The sequence below is a fragment of the Leucoraja erinacea genome, chromosome 4 (genome assembly GCF_028641065.1).
Source record: "Leucoraja erinacea ecotype New England chromosome 4, Leri_hhj_1, whole genome shotgun sequence".
In the NCBI taxonomy this organism is placed as follows: Eukaryota; Metazoa; Chordata; class Chondrichthyes; order Rajiformes; family Rajidae; genus Leucoraja; species Leucoraja erinaceus.
In genome coordinates this window covers 61911655-61928699 of record NC_073380.1, presented here as the reverse complement: position 1 = coordinate 61928699, position 17045 = coordinate 61911655, and the positions used below count along the sequence as shown (strand labels likewise).

Here is a 17045-nt window from a genome sequence, read left to right as displayed (position 1 = left end):
TACATTTTCGTCGTGTTTTGAGTACGCTTTTTTAATCAAATCCTACACCCCCCCCACACCCCCCCCCTCAATATTTCAAAAAAGAAACTGGTTTCACATCCACACAAGCAGCCCCCTGTGAACGTTCCATCGTGTGATGTCACAATGCCCGATGCTCACAGATGGCCAATCGGAATGGATTCATTTACATATGCCTTTGCAGGAGCCCAGCCCATGGTGAACATTTCATTGTGTGATGTCACAATGCCCAAGGCTCAAATACATTGTTGCCATATTGGGAGTACAGAGAATAGGCTGTGGGCCGAGGAGCTTTATTCAGCATTTTCTTGACCCAAGTCACCAAACTACATGAAATTGTCACATATTGTGTAAAAATATTTATATAAATCACCCGACGCTGAAACTCGATATGAAGAAGACTTGCACATTTGTATTAAATTAGAGAAAACCGGAAAAATGTTGGGAGTACAGAGAAGGTTTCTCCAGACTGATTCCTGGGATGTCAGGAATTTCATATGAAGAAAGGCTGGAGAGACTCGGCTTGTACACGCTAGAATTTAGAAGATTGAAGAGGGGATCTTATAGAAACGTAGAATATTCTTAAGTATTTGGACAGGCTAGATGTAGGAAGATTGTTCCCGATGTTGAGGAAGTCCAGAACAAGGGATCACAGTTTAAGGATAAGGGGGAAATCTTTTAGGACCGAGATGAGGAAATCATTTTTCACACAGAGAATGGTGAATCCCTGGAATTCTGTGCCATGGAAGGTAGTTGAGGCCAGTTCATTTCGGCTATATTTAACAGGTGAGTTTAGATGTGGCCCCATGTGGCTAAAGGGATCAGGGGGTATGGAGAGAAGGCAGGTACAGGATACTGAGTTGGATGATGATCAGCCCTGATCATATTGAATGGCGGTGCAGGCTCAAAGGTCCGAATGGCCTACTCCTGCACTTAATTTCTATGTTTCGCTCTTCCCCCCCCACCCCTCTCCCTCTTCGCACCCCATCTCTCTCGTCACCCCCTCTCCCCTCTCCCCCCTCCCCTTCCCTCCCTACCCGCCACCCCTTCCCCCCCCCCCCCCCCCCCTTCTCTTCGCCTCTTTCACCACTCCCCCCCTACCCCTCCCTCCCCCCTCTTCTTCTTCTCTATCCCCTTACCCCCTTCCCCTCCCACCCCCCCCCCTCTCTCTTCCCCTCCCTTCCCCCCCCCTCTCCCCCCCCCCCATCCCCCCCCCTCTGTCCCTCTTCTCCCACTTTCGTCCGTCCTACTTCCCACCACCCTCCCCCCTCTCTACCCCTTCCCTCCCTCCCCACTCTTTCACTTCTCTCCCACCACTCATTCCTCTCCCACTCACTCCTCCTCCCCATCTTCTCACCTCTCCTCCCCTCCTTCTCTCCCCCATCCCCATCCTCGCTCTCCTCTCCCACCCCGTTCCCTCTACCCACCTTCCCTCTCCCTCTCTCCCCCCCTCCCCTCCTTTTCACTACATGGCTCCCGCAACTTTCCGAAACCGGACGCATCTCCCCTACCCGCCGACGTCTTTGCTTTCTTCCCTCTTTCTAAGTCCGCCTCTCCTCATTAACAGTTTCGTCGTGTTTGAGTACGCTTTTTTAATCAAATCCTCCACTTCCCCCCTCCCCCCCACCATCATTTTCTTCTTAGAAACTGGTCTTCCCACATCCACACAGCAGCTCCCACTGTCTTCGTTCCACCATCGTGTGATTTCACAATGCCCCGATGCTCACAGATGGCCAATCGGAATGGATTCTCATTCTTTACATATGCCTTTGCAGGAGCCCAGCCCATGGTGAACTTCCATCGTCCTGATGTCACAATGCCCAAGGCTCAAATACATTGTTGCCATAGAGAACGCTCAGTGATATTCAAATTTCTTCCTAACTGTCATTTCTGAATTGCTTGTGAAGTGAAACAGTCCTGAATTGCATTTGTCTGATGTAGGAAGATTGTTCCCGATGTTGGGGGAAGTCCATTACACGCGGGAACACAGTTTAAGGATAAAGGGGAAATCTTTACGGACTGAGATGAAAAAAACGTTTTTTACACAGGGAGTGGTGAATCTCTGGAATTCTCTGCCACAGAAGGTAGTGGAGGCCAGTTCATTGGCTATATTTAAGAGGGAGTTAGATGTGGCCCTTGTGGCTAAAGGGATCAGGGGGTATGGAGAGGGGGGGGAGCTGTGAGGAGGATGCTAGGAGACTGCAAGGTGACTTGGATAGGCTGGGTGAGTGGGCAAATGTTTGGCAGATGCAGTATAATGTGGATAAATGTGATGTTATCCATTTTGGTGACAAAAAAACGGGAAAGCAGACTATTATCTAAATTGTGGCCGATTGGGAAAGGGGGAGATGCAGCGAGACCTGGGTGTCATGGTACACCAGTCATTGAAAGTAGGCATGCAGGTGCAGCAGGCAGTAAAGAAAGCGAATGGTATGTTGGCTTTCATTGCAAAAGGATTTGAGTATAGGAGCAGGGAGGTTCTACTGCAGTTGTATAGGGTCTTGGTGAGACCACACCTGGAGTATTGCGAGCAGTTTTGGTCTCCAAATCTGAGGAAGGACATTATTGCCATAGAGGGAGTGCAGAGACGGTTCACCAGACTGATTCCTGGGATGTCAGGACTGTCTTATGAAGAAAGACTGGATAGACTTGGTTTATACTCTCTAGAGTTTAGGAGATTGAGAGGGGATCTTATAGAAACCTTACAAAATTCTTAAGGGGTTGGACAGGCTAGATGTAGGAAGATTGGTCCCGATGTTGGGGAAGTCCAGGACAAGGGGTCATAGTTTAAGGATAAGGGGGAAATCCTTTGTGACCGAGATAAGAAGAACTTTTTTCACACAGAGAGAGTGGTGAATCTCTGGAATTCTCTGCCACAGAAGGTAGTTGAGGCCACAGCTCATTGGCTATGTTTAAGAGGGAGTTAGATGTGGCCATTGTGGCTAAAGGGATCAGGGGGTACGGAGAGAAGGCAGGTACTGGATACTGAGTTGGGTGATCAGCCATGATCATATTGAATGGCGGTGCAGGCTCGAAGGGCCGAATGGCCTACTACTGCACTTAATTTCTATGTTTCACTATGTGTCCCTCTCCTCACCCCCACCTCCCCTCTTCCACCCAGGACTGCCCCTTCCCATCTCTCTCCCCACACCCCCTTCCTCATGTCTCCCTCCACACACCCCCACCCTCTCTACCACACCACCCCCCAGGCACCCCCTACCCCTCTGTCCCTCTTCTACCCTCACTCCCGCTACCCCTCTCCTCCTTCCTCCCTCCCCTCTCTTCCTCCCCTTCTCTCTCCCTCCCTCTCCCCTCCCCCCCTCTCCTCACCCCCTCCTCCCATCCCTCTCTCCCCCACCCCCACCCCAACCTCTCTATCCCCACCCCCCCTTCCTTCCATCACTCCCGCTACCCCCCTCTCCTTCCTCCCCACCCCTCTTTCCCCTCTTTCCTTTTCCCTCCCCCCCTCTCCCCCATCCCCCCCTTCCCCCTCCCCAAAGCTCTCTCCCCCATCCCTCACCCCCTACCCCGCTCTCCTTTTCCCTCCCAAATTTATCTATCCCGTTTCCCTCCTCCTCCCTCCCCTTTTTCTCACCACCCCCCCCCCCCGCAAACGCCGTTGGGGAAACAGACCATAGAGGGAGTACAGAGAAGGTTCAACAGACTGATTCCTGGGATGTCAGGACTTTCAAATGAAGAAAGACTGGATAGACTTGGCTTGTACTCGCTAGATTATGGGCTAGATGCAGGAAGATTGTTCCAGATGTTGGGGAAGTCCAGAACAGCGGGTCACAGTTTAAGGATAAGGGGGAAATCCTTTATGACCGAGATGAGAAAAACATTTTTCACACAGAGAGTGGTGAATCTCTGGAATTCTCTGCCACAGAAGTTGAGGCCAGTTCATTGGCTATATTTAAGAGGGAGTTAGATGTGGCCCTTGTGGCTAAAGGGATCAGGGGGTATGGAGAGAAGGCAGGTACAGGATACTGAGTTGGATGATCATCCTTGATCATATTGAATGGTGGTGCAGGCTCGAAGGGCCGAATGGCCTACTCCTGCACTTAATTTCTATGTTTCCCTCTCCTCGCCCCTCTCCCTCTCCTCACCCCTCTCCCTCTCTCCCTCACCCCCCTTCCCTCTCTACCCCACCCCCCTCTCCCTCTCTCCACCCCCCCCCTTCCCCCTACCCCTCTCCTCCTCCCTCGCACTCCCCACTCTTTCCCGTCTCTCCCTCCCCATCCCACCCTCCCCCACATCTCTCTCCCCCATCCCCCTCTCTCTCACCCCCTACCCCGCCCCGCTCTCCTTTCCCTCCCAAATCTGTCATGTTTCCTCCTCCTCCTCTCCCCCTCCCTCCCCTCTTCTCACCCACCCCCCCCCCCCCCCCACCCCTCCCCCCACCTGTGAGTTTGGGGGGTGGTTAATTTGAGTGTGATGCCGCAGCCCCTACTCCCCCTCCCCCCCCTCGCAAACGCTGTTGGGGAAACAGACCCAACGGGTCTGCACTTGGTCTAGTATATATATAAAACTCAAATCAGTCCGCCTGCCGTCCGATTGCCGCCCGGCTGCATTTCTTCCTTTGATTCATTGCCACGCCCAGTCCAGACGCTCAATCTCCGAGATATTTTCCATTTCGGTAGAGATTTCGCCTTTCTTTCTAAGTATCCGCTCCTCATTTCATTTCGCCGTGTTGAAGTACATGTTTTTAATCAAATCCTTCTACCCCCCCCCCCCCCCCCCCACCCCCAGGTATTTTCAAAAATAAAAACAGGCTTCTCCATTTACATGTCAGCTTTCCAACACACTTCGAAACAAAGTTGCAAGAGAGGAACACTGAACTTTTCACTGCTGCAGCAGGCAGGGGAGGGCTGCAATCAAACTTTTGGGAACGGGCTCAGTTCCAATGGAGGAGACGGGTGCATGGTGGAATATTGGGTTGGGGGATCACACCATTGGGGGAGCAGACCCAACGGGTCTGCACTTGGTCTAGTATATATATAAAACTCAAATCAGTCCGCCTGCCGACCGGCTGCCGTCCGGCTGCATTTCTTCCTTTGATTCATTGCCACGCCCAATCCAGACGCTCAATCTCCGAGATATTTTCCATTTCGGTAGAGATTTCGCTTTTCTTTCTAAGTATCCGCTCCTCATTTCATTTCGTCGTGTTGAAGTACATGTTTTTAATCAAATCCTTCTCCCCCCCCCACCCACCCCCAAGTATTTCAAAAATAAACAGGTTTCTCCATTTACATGTCAGCTTCCAACACACTTCGAAACAAAGTTGCAAGAGAGGAACACTGACCTTTTCACTGCAGCAGGCAGGGGAGGGCTGCAATCTTACATTTGGGAACGGGCTCAGTTCCAATGGAGGAGACGGGTGCATGGCGGAATATTGGGTTGGGGGATCGCACCATTGGGGGAGCAGACCCAACGGGTCTGCACTTGGTCTAGTATATTACTAAAAGTCTGATCTTGACCGCTTTTGGCCCACTGTGCTGCAATTTCCTAGAGAACGCCGCCACCTACGGCCGTCATTTTTGGCCATCACACCCCTCCGCCTTCCGGGACCAGAGGATTTGTCCCATCGATAAAAAAAATCAGAGAGATATTAATGTTTTTTTTTTAATTGACATTCTCTCTGCTGCCCCCACTGGCAGCAGGGGGGAGGGATTATAAAACCTGGAAGGGTAGTCCCTCACTCCGTCTCTGCCAGACCAAGGAAGCGAGAGGGTCACGGCTCTCTGAGCTGCGAATAACACTGAATGCACGTCTACTCCACGGTGAGTCCCCTCAATGCAGCTGTAAAGTGACTGCTACTCAACCGCTTTTGGCCCACTGTGCTGTGATTTCCGAGAGAACGCCGCCACCACGGCCATCATTTTTGGCCATCACATTCAGAGCCCCCCTCCACCTTCCGGGACCGGAGGATTTTTCCCATCGATAAAAAAAACAGAGAGATATTAATGTTTTTTTTTTAATTTGCCATTCTCTCTGCTGCCCCTACTGGCAGCAGGGGGGGAGGGACTATAAAACCTGGAAGTGTAGTCCCTCACTCCATCTCTGCCAGAACAAGGAAGCGAGAGGGTCACGACTCTCTGAGCTGCGAATAACACTGATTGCACGTCTACTCCATGGTGAGTCCCCTCGATACAGCTGTAAAGTGATTGCTGCCCAATTGTTTACCTCGCCTTTTTAACAAGTTTGCGTTCACAAAATGAATTTTGGTTGTCAGGTGTGGATGCAGCCCAATTGTTTGCCTCGTCTTTTTTTAAAAGTTTGTGTTCACAAAATTAATTTTGGTTGTCAGATGTGGGTGCAGCCCAATTGTTTTCCTCGTCTTGGCTTTTAAAATCGGTGCAACAGTTGGCTACCAGCCCAAGAATCCATTCGGTCCGCAATGTCTATACTAGCCCCCCCCACCCACTGCCGTGCAATATTGGAATTGGTGGAGAGGTGGAATATTGCATTGGTGACCAGCCCTCCCGTATGATGCTGGGACCCGACAGGTCCCACTTAGTCTAGTATATATATATATATATATATCTATATTAATATATATAAATGTATATAAATATATATATATTTACATGTCCAACATGATTACCACATGTTTTTAACATTCCAATTATATTTTATAATAAAATGTATTTCTTTAATTGGGTAATTTCAGAAAACATTACATTTTGCACTTTGTGATAAGTGTCCACTTCCCCCTGAAAACTGATTCATCACTAACCAATTTACTGATTTCAAAGGCCATTTAGCATTCATGGTGGATTCCTGTTAGGATTCTCATATCACGAATGAGTCTGTCAATGCCAGTTCCAGCATTTACTGCTTGTTTGAATGCTTCCTATGAAGAACCAATGAGGAAGCCAAGCATTTAAAGGGACCAAAAAAATTAAAGTTTCTGGCAAGACCCTTAACAGCATTGATGTGCAGAGTGATCTTGAAGTCCAAATTCATAACTGACTAAAGGTGGCAGCACAAGTAGAGAGGGTGGTAAAGATGGCATAAGGTATGCTTGCCTTCATTGCTTGGTGCATTGGATATACGAGTCAGGAAGTCATGCTCCTCCATAGGACTTTGGTTAGGTCATCCTTGGAATATTGTGTGCCATTCTGGTCGCCCCATTACAGGAATGATATTGAGGCTTTGGAAAGGTTGCAGAGGAGGTAAACTAGAATGCTGCCCAGATTAGAGGGTGTCAGGTAGAAGGAGAGGTTGGATAGACTTGGATTTGTTTCTCTAGAATGGCAGAGGTTGAGGCTATGATGGAGATCTATAAAATTATGAGAGGCATATAGATAGGGTAGTCAGTCCTAGCTATTTTGCCAGGCGGAAATGTTCAACGCTAGAGCACACAGTTGTAAGGTAAGAGGGAGAAAAATTAATGGAGATGTGCGGGTAAATTTCTTTTAACGCAAAGAGCGGTGGGGGCCTGGAATGCATTGCCAGGGTGATGTGGAGACAGATACAATAGTGGTATTTGAGGCTTTTAGATAGGCACATGGTAGTGCAAGGAATATAAGGATATGGATCATGTACAGGGAGGTGAGGTTTCATGTTCAGTACAAACATTGAGGGCTGAAGGGCCCGTTCCTGTGCTGCACTATGTTCTGTGTTAAATCTTTCCTGCAAAATGCTATCCTCCTTCAGTAGTACTTTTTTGCTTACACTTCCTGTTATTCAATAATAACCTTAATGGTCACACAATATAACCAGTATATCTACCCAGTGCAGCTGTTGGTAATGAAGGAGGTAGAACTACTGTTGTGGGGTTTCTGAGTGATTCTCTAATCCTTTAGATTTGTGCAAAGGAACCAAAGAAAACAATCATCTCTACCTCCCACTAGAACATTACGTGAGGGTCACCTTGCATCAAGAGGGTCCATTGGCCTGCACAACTAGGACTTGTATTTAGTCTAGGATTTCACAATATTTCATATGCTTGCACAGTAATAAAATAGTCTCTCGATTATATTCAAACATTATTCTGTTCATTGATACTTGAAAATAGAGAAAACTGTTTCATTACCCGTTTCAGCCCAGAGGGCAGCTGAGCCTGAAAATGTTCTTTGCAGCTGGCCAGGACCTCCTTGTTTATTTTGCAGGTGGCTTATTAAAAATGGAATTGGCTTGGTAGGTGTCTCTGTTATTAATTTGGTCATCATTTCCTAAATGATAAAGAACAGAGACAAATGTATTTGAAATAAAGTCTTATTATATTTCCATCTTTCTATCTATAGTTTGCTGAATACATATATTCGTTTGATCTTCTATAAAACTCAGCAGTATTTGTATTCAATAAATGTTACTTGCACAATACGTTATAATGGCTACACAGATGCAGTGGCATACATATTATTTCTTAACATAACCTATATAATCCTGTGATTATAACAGATGAAAGAGTCACTTTACATTGGGCAGAGTTGAACAAAAATAATATCAGAATTACTAAGTTTCAGTATTAGAATTATATTTAAATACTTTTATTATATAAATTGCTAATTTATTATGCTGAGAGAATGAATGTACCACATAATGTCACTGCAAATAAGACATTTCAGGAACATTTGCTCTCCCAAGGATACTTAGGTAGCAGTTAAATATGCACCATAGACAGTAGCATATGGCATTCATCACAGCTTGGTATGGCAACTGCTCTGCCCAAGACTGCAAAAAATATGGAGAGTGTGGATGCAGGCCAGTCTTCTTCTTTTGTGTGGCGTGCACAGCCTAAAGTTGAAGGACAACTTGTTCTATTTGATCTTCTGTTTGTGCATGTCGAGTTGATTGCATTAATCGAAACAGGGCGGACCACGTGATGGTTGCAATCTTCCACCCCAATGCAGGCCAGTCCATCGCATCACACAAATGAGCCTTCCATCTACCCACATCAACACCATGTATGACTCACGCTGCCTCGAGAAGGCAGCCAACATTATCAAGGGCCACTCACATCCAGGTCATAAATTTCTCTTCTTTCCTCTTCCGTTGGGCAGAAGACACAATAGGTTAAAAGCCAATCAATCAATCAATCAATCAATCAGATTTGTTCATCACATACACAATAAAGTGCAGTGAAATGAACTTGCCAGCAGCAGTACAATAAAACAGAACGCATAATACAAAATAAAATTTAGCACAAACATCCACCACAGCACTCTTCACTGTGGTGGAAGGCACAAAGTACAGTCAGTCCTCCTCCATTGTTCTCCCATGGTCGGGGCCATAAACCTCCGCAATCGCCGCTGCGGGCAGCCAGATGTACAGGCCCTCTCTTCTGGAAGGTATGTCCCGAATCGGTGCTTCCCTGCCGGAGACTGCAGCTTCAAGATGATGTAGGCCACAGGCCGGCGGTCGGAGCTCTTCTCCAGGGATCCCAGGTGAGGGATCCCGATCTGGATTGTAAGTCCACGTCATGCCCGTGGCTAGAAGCTCTGCAGGCCGCGGCTTCAAGATGTTGAAGGCCGCCGCGTGCCGGCGGTCGGAGTTCTTTTCCTCCAGGAATCCCCAACGAGCGATCCCAGGCTCCGGACGCCGCGCCCGCAGCTAGAAGCTCCGCAGATCACGGCTTCAGGCTGAACAATCCACAGGCCAGTGATCGGAAAAAGTCCACGCTGCGCCCACCGCTGAAGCTCCGGGCCCGACTCCGGGAAAGGCCGCACCAATCCTTGGTGTTAGGCCGCGAGGGAGGAAACACGGAAAAAGTTGCCTCTCCGTGAGGTGGCGACCAAAAGTTGTTTCCCCCTTAAATCCCCCCTCTCCCCCCCCCCCCCCCCCCCCCCCCCCCCCCACCCCCACCACAAGACACACTGAGAGACACTAAGCAAACATTTTGACATATTTTAAAAAAAACAAAAAAGTAGAAATGACTAACACGCTGCTGGCAGGGCAGCTGTCTTGCAGCGCCCCCACCTTACCACCAGATTCAAGAACAGATTCTTCCCCACTGTTATTTTTTTAACTGGACTTTTTCTGTAGCAGTAACACCGTTGCCTTTCTCTTTTTGTATTACCTCTTGAACAAATGTAAAGTATGATGTACCTGGATAGCAGGCGAAAATGTTTGACTGTATCTCGGTGCACATGACAAAGACCAATATATAAATCAAAGACACCTTTCCATTGCTGTACAATTGATCAACAACACAGTTGAAGAATTCACTGGTTTCATGTGTGAATTTTATCAAAACCTCGATGACTAAAGTGGAGGGAATCAGTCAGTCACAGAATTAGTTGCACATCTGCTAAACAGCATGCATGTTTTAATGTCACGTGCAAAATGCATCCTTGACCCCAGACCCTAGACCCATGCATGACAAGTCACTAGCACAGAGGCAAACTGTAAGAAAGCCTTTATCTAGGATAGGCACATGAGCACATGGATAAACAAGGAATGGAGGTTAAGGATCACTTGCAGGCATGGGAGATTAGTTTAACTGTGCATCATGTTTGGCACAGGCTTTGTAGCCTCAAACCTGTTCCTGTGCTGTACTGTTCTTTGTTCTATTTTACTATAATGATTTATGAGTTTTGCTTTGTGGGTAGCATCATTTGTGATAAAACATCAGAAAAATTGATGTTAAGGCAAATGAAAATCCTGCTGAAAAGCTAAGCATCAAATTTCACAGTGGGTACCAAAGACAACCAGAAATGTGCAAAATATTGTTCGACTCTCAGTTGAACCAAAAATCTGTTTCACAGGACTTTGTTGCATTTGTGGAAATGAACTTCTAATCGACGGTTCTTATAAACGGGTGGTGCAATGGGATCGCTGCTCAGCGAATGGTTCCTTAAAAATGTTGGTGCAAAGCAATTGCTGCACAAGGAATACTGTTCATTTGATAAATGGGATGCACAAAATTACTCACACCAGCAAATACCCAGTCAAAATCAAGCATGACAAAAAACAATCTGAAAATAGTTTTAATTAAGTTAATTTAATAAAATTGAAATAAGCAGTACTACATGAGCACTCCACTGTATGAAAATTCTAAAACGTTATGATTGCTTTTACTCAAGGGCTGCCTACAACAAGGTTGTTAATTATTCTTTTCTCATTGCACAAAACCCAGTTAAAACAGCCTATTCCCCAGTTAGTCCACTCAACATATTAGTCTGTAAAAGATTGTCTGGAGATTTCCATTCAAAATATCATCGGTATGAAGACACACATCTATACTTAAGTAAAACTCTCATCTTTTCCTCTTCCAGTTTGCTTTGTATTTACATTTGCACAAAAACGGTACTCGATAGCACTACAATTTTTTGCCACCTTACTCACCGTTCTCTTGTGCTGCAAGCGCACAGTTTTGTTCCAATCGGTGGAACATTACAAAAGTTATTAAGGTTTAAAAATCGTAAGATCCACAGATTGGTCCTCACTCCTGTCAGCCGCCAGGATGGTGACGCCCCTTCCGGCACCTGCTGTCAATCACCAGGTCGAAGAGATTAAAGCCCCATTGGCCGGGTTGACTCCAGAAGCTGTCCCAAAGCCGTGAGCCCCGAAGCCGTCCCGAGTCCGTGAGCCCCGAAGCCCCCCTGAGTCCGTGAGTTCCGAAGCCGCTCCGAGTCGGGGAGCCCGGAGGCCCCATCCTGAAGCCGTCCCCCTCCCCCGCTGCAGGACACTCTTCCAACCCCCCCCCCATCGGCCCCCGATATCCCCGCCTGAAGATGTCCCCCTCCCCTGGCTATAGGACGCATCCCCCCTGGCCCCTGACAGCCCCCTCCTGAAGCCGTGCCCCCCCCCCACCTCAAGCTGTCCCGTCCCCAGCTGCAGGATGCTCCCCACCGGTCCCTACCTGAAGCTGGTGGGGACCAGCAGTGGTAGTCCACGACAGCGAAAGGCAGCGGTTAGCCACAGCAGCGGCAGGGGCACTGGTAGGCCACTCCCCTTCCCCCACCAACCCCCGACAGCCCCCGCCTGAAGCCATCCTCCTCCCCCGCCTGTAGGATGCACCCACCCCCACCGGCCCCCGATATCCACCGCCTGAAACCAGCCCTGCCTGAAACCAGCCCGCTCCCCCACTGCAGGACGCTCCCACTTCACCATCCCCCGCCTGAAGCTGCCCCATCCCCAGCTGCAGGATGCTCCCCATCAGTCCCTGCCTGAAGCCGGTGGGGAGCTTCCTGCAGCCGGAGACGGGGACAGCTTCTGGTGGGGGGGCCGGTGGTGGGGGGGGCCTCCTGCAGTTGGGGATGGGATGGCTTTAGGTGGAGAGGGGGAGCGTCCTGCAGTGGCGGAGGGGGACAGCTTCAGGAGGGGGCTTGTGGGCCAGGGGGAAGCGTCCAACAGCAGTAGGCCACGGGAGCGCTTCCTCGTCCCCACCGGCCCCAGACAGGCCCCGCCTGGAACCGTCCCCCTCCCCAGGGTGCAGAACGCTCCCCTCTCCCCCACGGGCCCCCGTCCGGCCCCGGCTGAAACTTTTCCCCTCCCCTTGCTGCCGAACGCAACACCAGCACACCTCCCCTCCCACCTTACACCCCCTGCCGCACACCCCCCTCCCTCACACATACCCCTCCCCCCACACCATGCTCTCCCACCCTCCTGCATGCCCCCCTGCCCACATACTCTCCTTCTGCCCTACCACCACACACCACTCTTCCCTCACCTCCTCCCCTACAACACATAAAAAGGATGGGGAGGGAGTGCTGGGGGATGAGGGGAAATGAGCCACGTCTGCTCAGTTAGGGGCTATGTGGTGGAATATTGCGTTGGGGGAACGGGTGAGTGGTGGAATATTGCGTTGGGGAATGGGTTGCATTGGAGGACCAGGGTCTGGGACCCAACGGGTCCCACTTAGTCTAGTTTATATATAGATGTATTATATATAGAAGTATTAGAGATGTATTTATATTCATCAGAGATTATTTGGTTAATTAACTAATTATGATTGATGATTATTAAAAACCCAGTTTGATTTGGTCTACATTAAATTAATTAATTTAGAGTAACTCTGCTTTTCCAAAGCTCAAGTGACATTTATTGAATTAACTATTGTGAATAATCAGCGTTCCGCATTGAGCTCAATTACAATCAGCAGCACCTATTTAACTCCAGACTTGCCTGCTGGGTTCCCAGAATCTCAATTCAACATCTTAAGGCCAACTTTGTTTCATAATATCATGGCTAACCTGCTCCCCCTAAAGTCAAACTGAATTTAATCAATATATTTAATACGTTAATTAATTGCAGGTGATTAACTCCCCACACCCACCTTTGAGATCTGAGACCACGTTTATTTAATTGATCAGCATTTGCATAAAATTAGGCCATTCGGCCCATCAAGTCGACTACGCCATTCAATCATGGCTGATCTATCTCTCCCTCCTAACCCTATTCTCCTGCCTTCTCCCCATAACCTCTGACACCTGTACTAATCAAAAATCTATCTCTGCCTTAAAAATATCCACTGGCTTGGCCTCTACAGCCTTCTTTGGCAAAGAATTCCACGGATTCATCACCCTCTGACTAAATAAATGTCACCACATCTCCTTCCTAAAAGAAGTCCTTTAATTCTGAGGCTATGCCCTCTAGTTCTAGACTCTCCCACTAATGGAAACATCCTCTCCACATCCAACTTCCACCACAACCCTCTGTTTTATATCAGTGGGGTAGTTGTGAATCCATATGACCAAGTCACTGTTAATCCCGTGCATCTTAATCTTCTGGATCAGCCTAGCATAGGCAACTTTATCAAAAGCCTTATTTAAATCCATACAGACATCCATCACCCTACCCTCGTCAATCATCTTTGTCACCACCACCAAAAACTTGATTAAGTTAGTAAGACATGACGCACCACATACAAAGCCATGATGACTGACCCGTCCTCTTCCAAACTGGAAGTCATTAGATTCTCAAATATTTAAACACAAAAAGCTGGAGTAACACAGGTTCAGATAGCATCTCTGGAGAAATGTCGGGTCGAGAGGGACTTCTTCCTATTCCATTTCTCCAGAGATGCTGCCTGACCCGCTGAGTTACTCCAGCTTTTTGTGTCTATCTTTGGTCTAAACCAGCATCTCCAGTTCCTTCCTACCCAAATATTTAAAGTGCCGTTTATGATATGCTGATTTATGATAGGCCTATCTTAAAAACAAATATAGTGAAAACAAGCAAGCATCTCCTTTAAAATCAATTGATGAAAATGGCAAGTGGAACGTACAGAGATCCAATCAAGATTCAAATTAAGAATCAAATAGGTCAGAGAGATTAAAGTCAAAATTGATGTAGCACATTTTGATGCTCAAAGGGTGTTCAAGTACCACAAAAAACATAGTCTTTAATACCCTTGTACGTATGAGTTCGCTCTGAATAAACGAGCTACTTAATATCATTGCTCTTTTTCCTTTCTTTTGATTAAGTTTCTTCATTAAATGTTTAACGACTCTATCCTTTCATTTATATACATAAAAAACATTAAATTAATTATCATTAACATTTTGTTTTATGTAATGAATGATTATCATCATTTTATGTCTCCAAACATTAGCTTGTCATCATCTCAAAAGCTTCAGTTTATGAATAGGTATTCATTTAACTTTCGAATGCCAGAAAAAAAAGTATTTTTTCTTTCATAGAATTTTCTCTAAATAGAATTCAATGCACTGATATCATCTTAGTGAATTTCCTTTGCATTTCCTTAAGTTCTTAAAGTTGGGTTCCAAATCTATCTAGAAATTGGATTGATTGGCTCCAAGCTTTTGTGATCTGCATGATCCAACTTTTAAAATAAGGCACAATTGAAAATGGTTTACTTTATGGAGAGCACTGAAAATTTGTATCTTCACATTCCAGTGCTCTCCATACATCTGGCACATAAAGACATAATTTTTTCAGAATTTTTTTTTTTCTTTATTGTTTATTTTTTAGAAGCAATTGTACAAGGAGAAAGTAATCGACATAACAATTATACAATTTTCGTACAGCTTCAGTTTTAACATTTTATAAACTGATGTGAATCGGAAAAAAGTAAAAAGGAAAGAATGAAAAGGAAGAAGAAACATACAAAAAAGAAGAAAAATAAAACCCATAACTTAACAAAGAAGTGAAAAAAAAAAAGAAAAAGCGGCGATATGTCCCACTGGCCTCCCCGTCACCCGCTCACCAGACCCTAGCGTCGGTTTTGAATTTGTGTTCAACCATTATGCTGTTGAAGAAATTCAATGAAAGGAGACCATATTTTGAAAAATTGGTCTGATTTGTCAGCCAAAACAAGCCTTATTTTTTCGGTCATTTCTGTGATCAACATCTTCACTATGGGAACTGTTATCTTTTTCAAGAATTTAAGTATACGTTTTTTCGCAGTTATTAAACCATAGTCAAGGAAACGTCTTTGGAATATCGTTAACTTAAGTCAAGTCAAGTTTATTCGTCACATACACATACGAGATGTGCAGTGAAATGAAAAGTGGCAATGCTCGCGAATTGTGCAAAAAACAAACAAACTACAAACAGAATATTCACATATTACATATTTGTGGGAGGGAGAGAAGAAAAGGAAAAAACCGCAATTTTAAAAAGACATCACACAACAGTAAAATGGTACAGTAAAGTTAGTCCCTGGAGAGATAGGAGTTTACAGTCCTAATGGCCTCTGCGAAGAAACTACTTCTCATCCTCTCCGTTCTCACAGCATGGCAACGGAGGCGTTTGCCTGACCGTAGCAGCTGGAACAGTCCATTGCTGGGGTGGAAGGGGTCTCCCATGATCTTGTTGGCTCTGGAGTTGCACCTTCTGATGTATAGTTCCGGCAGAGGGGCGAGTTAAGTTCCCATAGTGCGTTCGGCCAAACGCAGAGCCTTCTTATCCAGGGCAGAGCAGTTCCAAAACCAAATCGTGATATTTCCGGACAAGATGCTTTCCACAGCCGCTGAGTAGAAGCACTACATGTTGCGAGGGAGGAAGGCGCAGATGTGTTTCTTCACCAGCCTCTCAAAGCATTTCATGACTACCGAGGTGAGGGCCACCGGACGGTAGTCATTCAGACAGGCCGGGGAGGCATTTTTAGGTACCGGTACAATTATGGATCTTTTGAAGCAGGCAGACCATGCACTTGGCCAGGGAGAGGTTGAATATTGTAGTGAGCACCGGAGCTAGCTGCGTAGCACAGGACATAAGTACTCGCCCCGGGATGCCATCTGGGCCTGCAGCTTTCCTCGTGTTCACCCATGTCAGAGCCCTCCTCACGTCGTGCTCGGACAACGAGAATGTGTGCACATTCCTCCCTTCAGCTTCTGTAGCCAGCACGCTGGCGGTATTGTCGTTAGTTGGCAGTCCTGGAATAATGTTGCCCGTCTCGAAACGAGCGTAAAAGGAATTCAGGTCATCAGCTGGGGAGGTGCCGGCACTTCCAGTTGAGGAGGGGGGCTGCTCCGGTAGATGGTTACAGTCCATAGCCCCTGCCACAGGCGTCTGGTGTCCTGCTGCTCCATCTGTGATTCCATCTTGTCTCTGTATCTCCTTTTTGCATTCGGTAGGAATCTACCTTGAAGACGTCCATATTTCCGGATGTCAGGTCCAAGTTGTCGGCAGCGGAGCGAGCATTCAACGGACCTGTCTACCCAGGGATTTTGTTCGGAAAGGTGCTTACCCTTACTGTGGGGTCGATGTTGTCAGTTATTGTTGCGATGAAGTCAGTGACTGCTTCCACGAACTCACTGATGTCACTGGAACATGCTTGGAACATATTCCAGTCGACATCTGTCAGTGCATCTTGCAGCATGGACTCTGACTCGTCGGACCACCGCTTTACGGCCCTCGTCACTGCCGCTTCCCGAGCTATCCTCTGTTTATACTCCGGCAGCAGGAAAATGGCAGCGTGGTCAGATTTTCTTAAGGGAGGGAGTGAAACGGACTTGTAGCCCTTCTGGAACGGCGTATAGCAGTGGTCCAATGTTCTTTCGCCCCTGGTGGCCCACGTGATGTGTTGGTAGAAGTTCGGCATGACCTTCTTCAGATTTGATTTATTAAAATCTCCAGCCACCACCGTAGCTGCATCCGGGTTCTTGTTTTGA

The 17045-nt window shown here is 47.2% G+C and overlaps 1 protein-coding gene across 2 annotated transcripts in view; it reads right to left on the bottom strand.

Moving 5' to 3' along the window:
* LOC129696486 (uncharacterized protein C8orf34-like) overlaps positions 1 to 8278 on the bottom strand; it is a 123848-nt gene extending 115570 nt beyond the window's left edge. Inside the window, exon 1 of one of the 2 annotated variants that reach the window (XM_055634433.1) lies at positions 8057 to 8278. In XM_055634433.1, the coding sequence (XP_055490408.1) occupies positions 8057 to 8192 (136 nt within the window). In that variant the 5' untranslated portion in view covers positions 8193 to 8278. The remainder of the gene's footprint in view (positions 1 to 8056) is intronic. The other variant, XM_055634431.1, reaches the window with a different exon arrangement.
* Positions 8279 to 17045: the final 8767 nt, after the last annotated feature.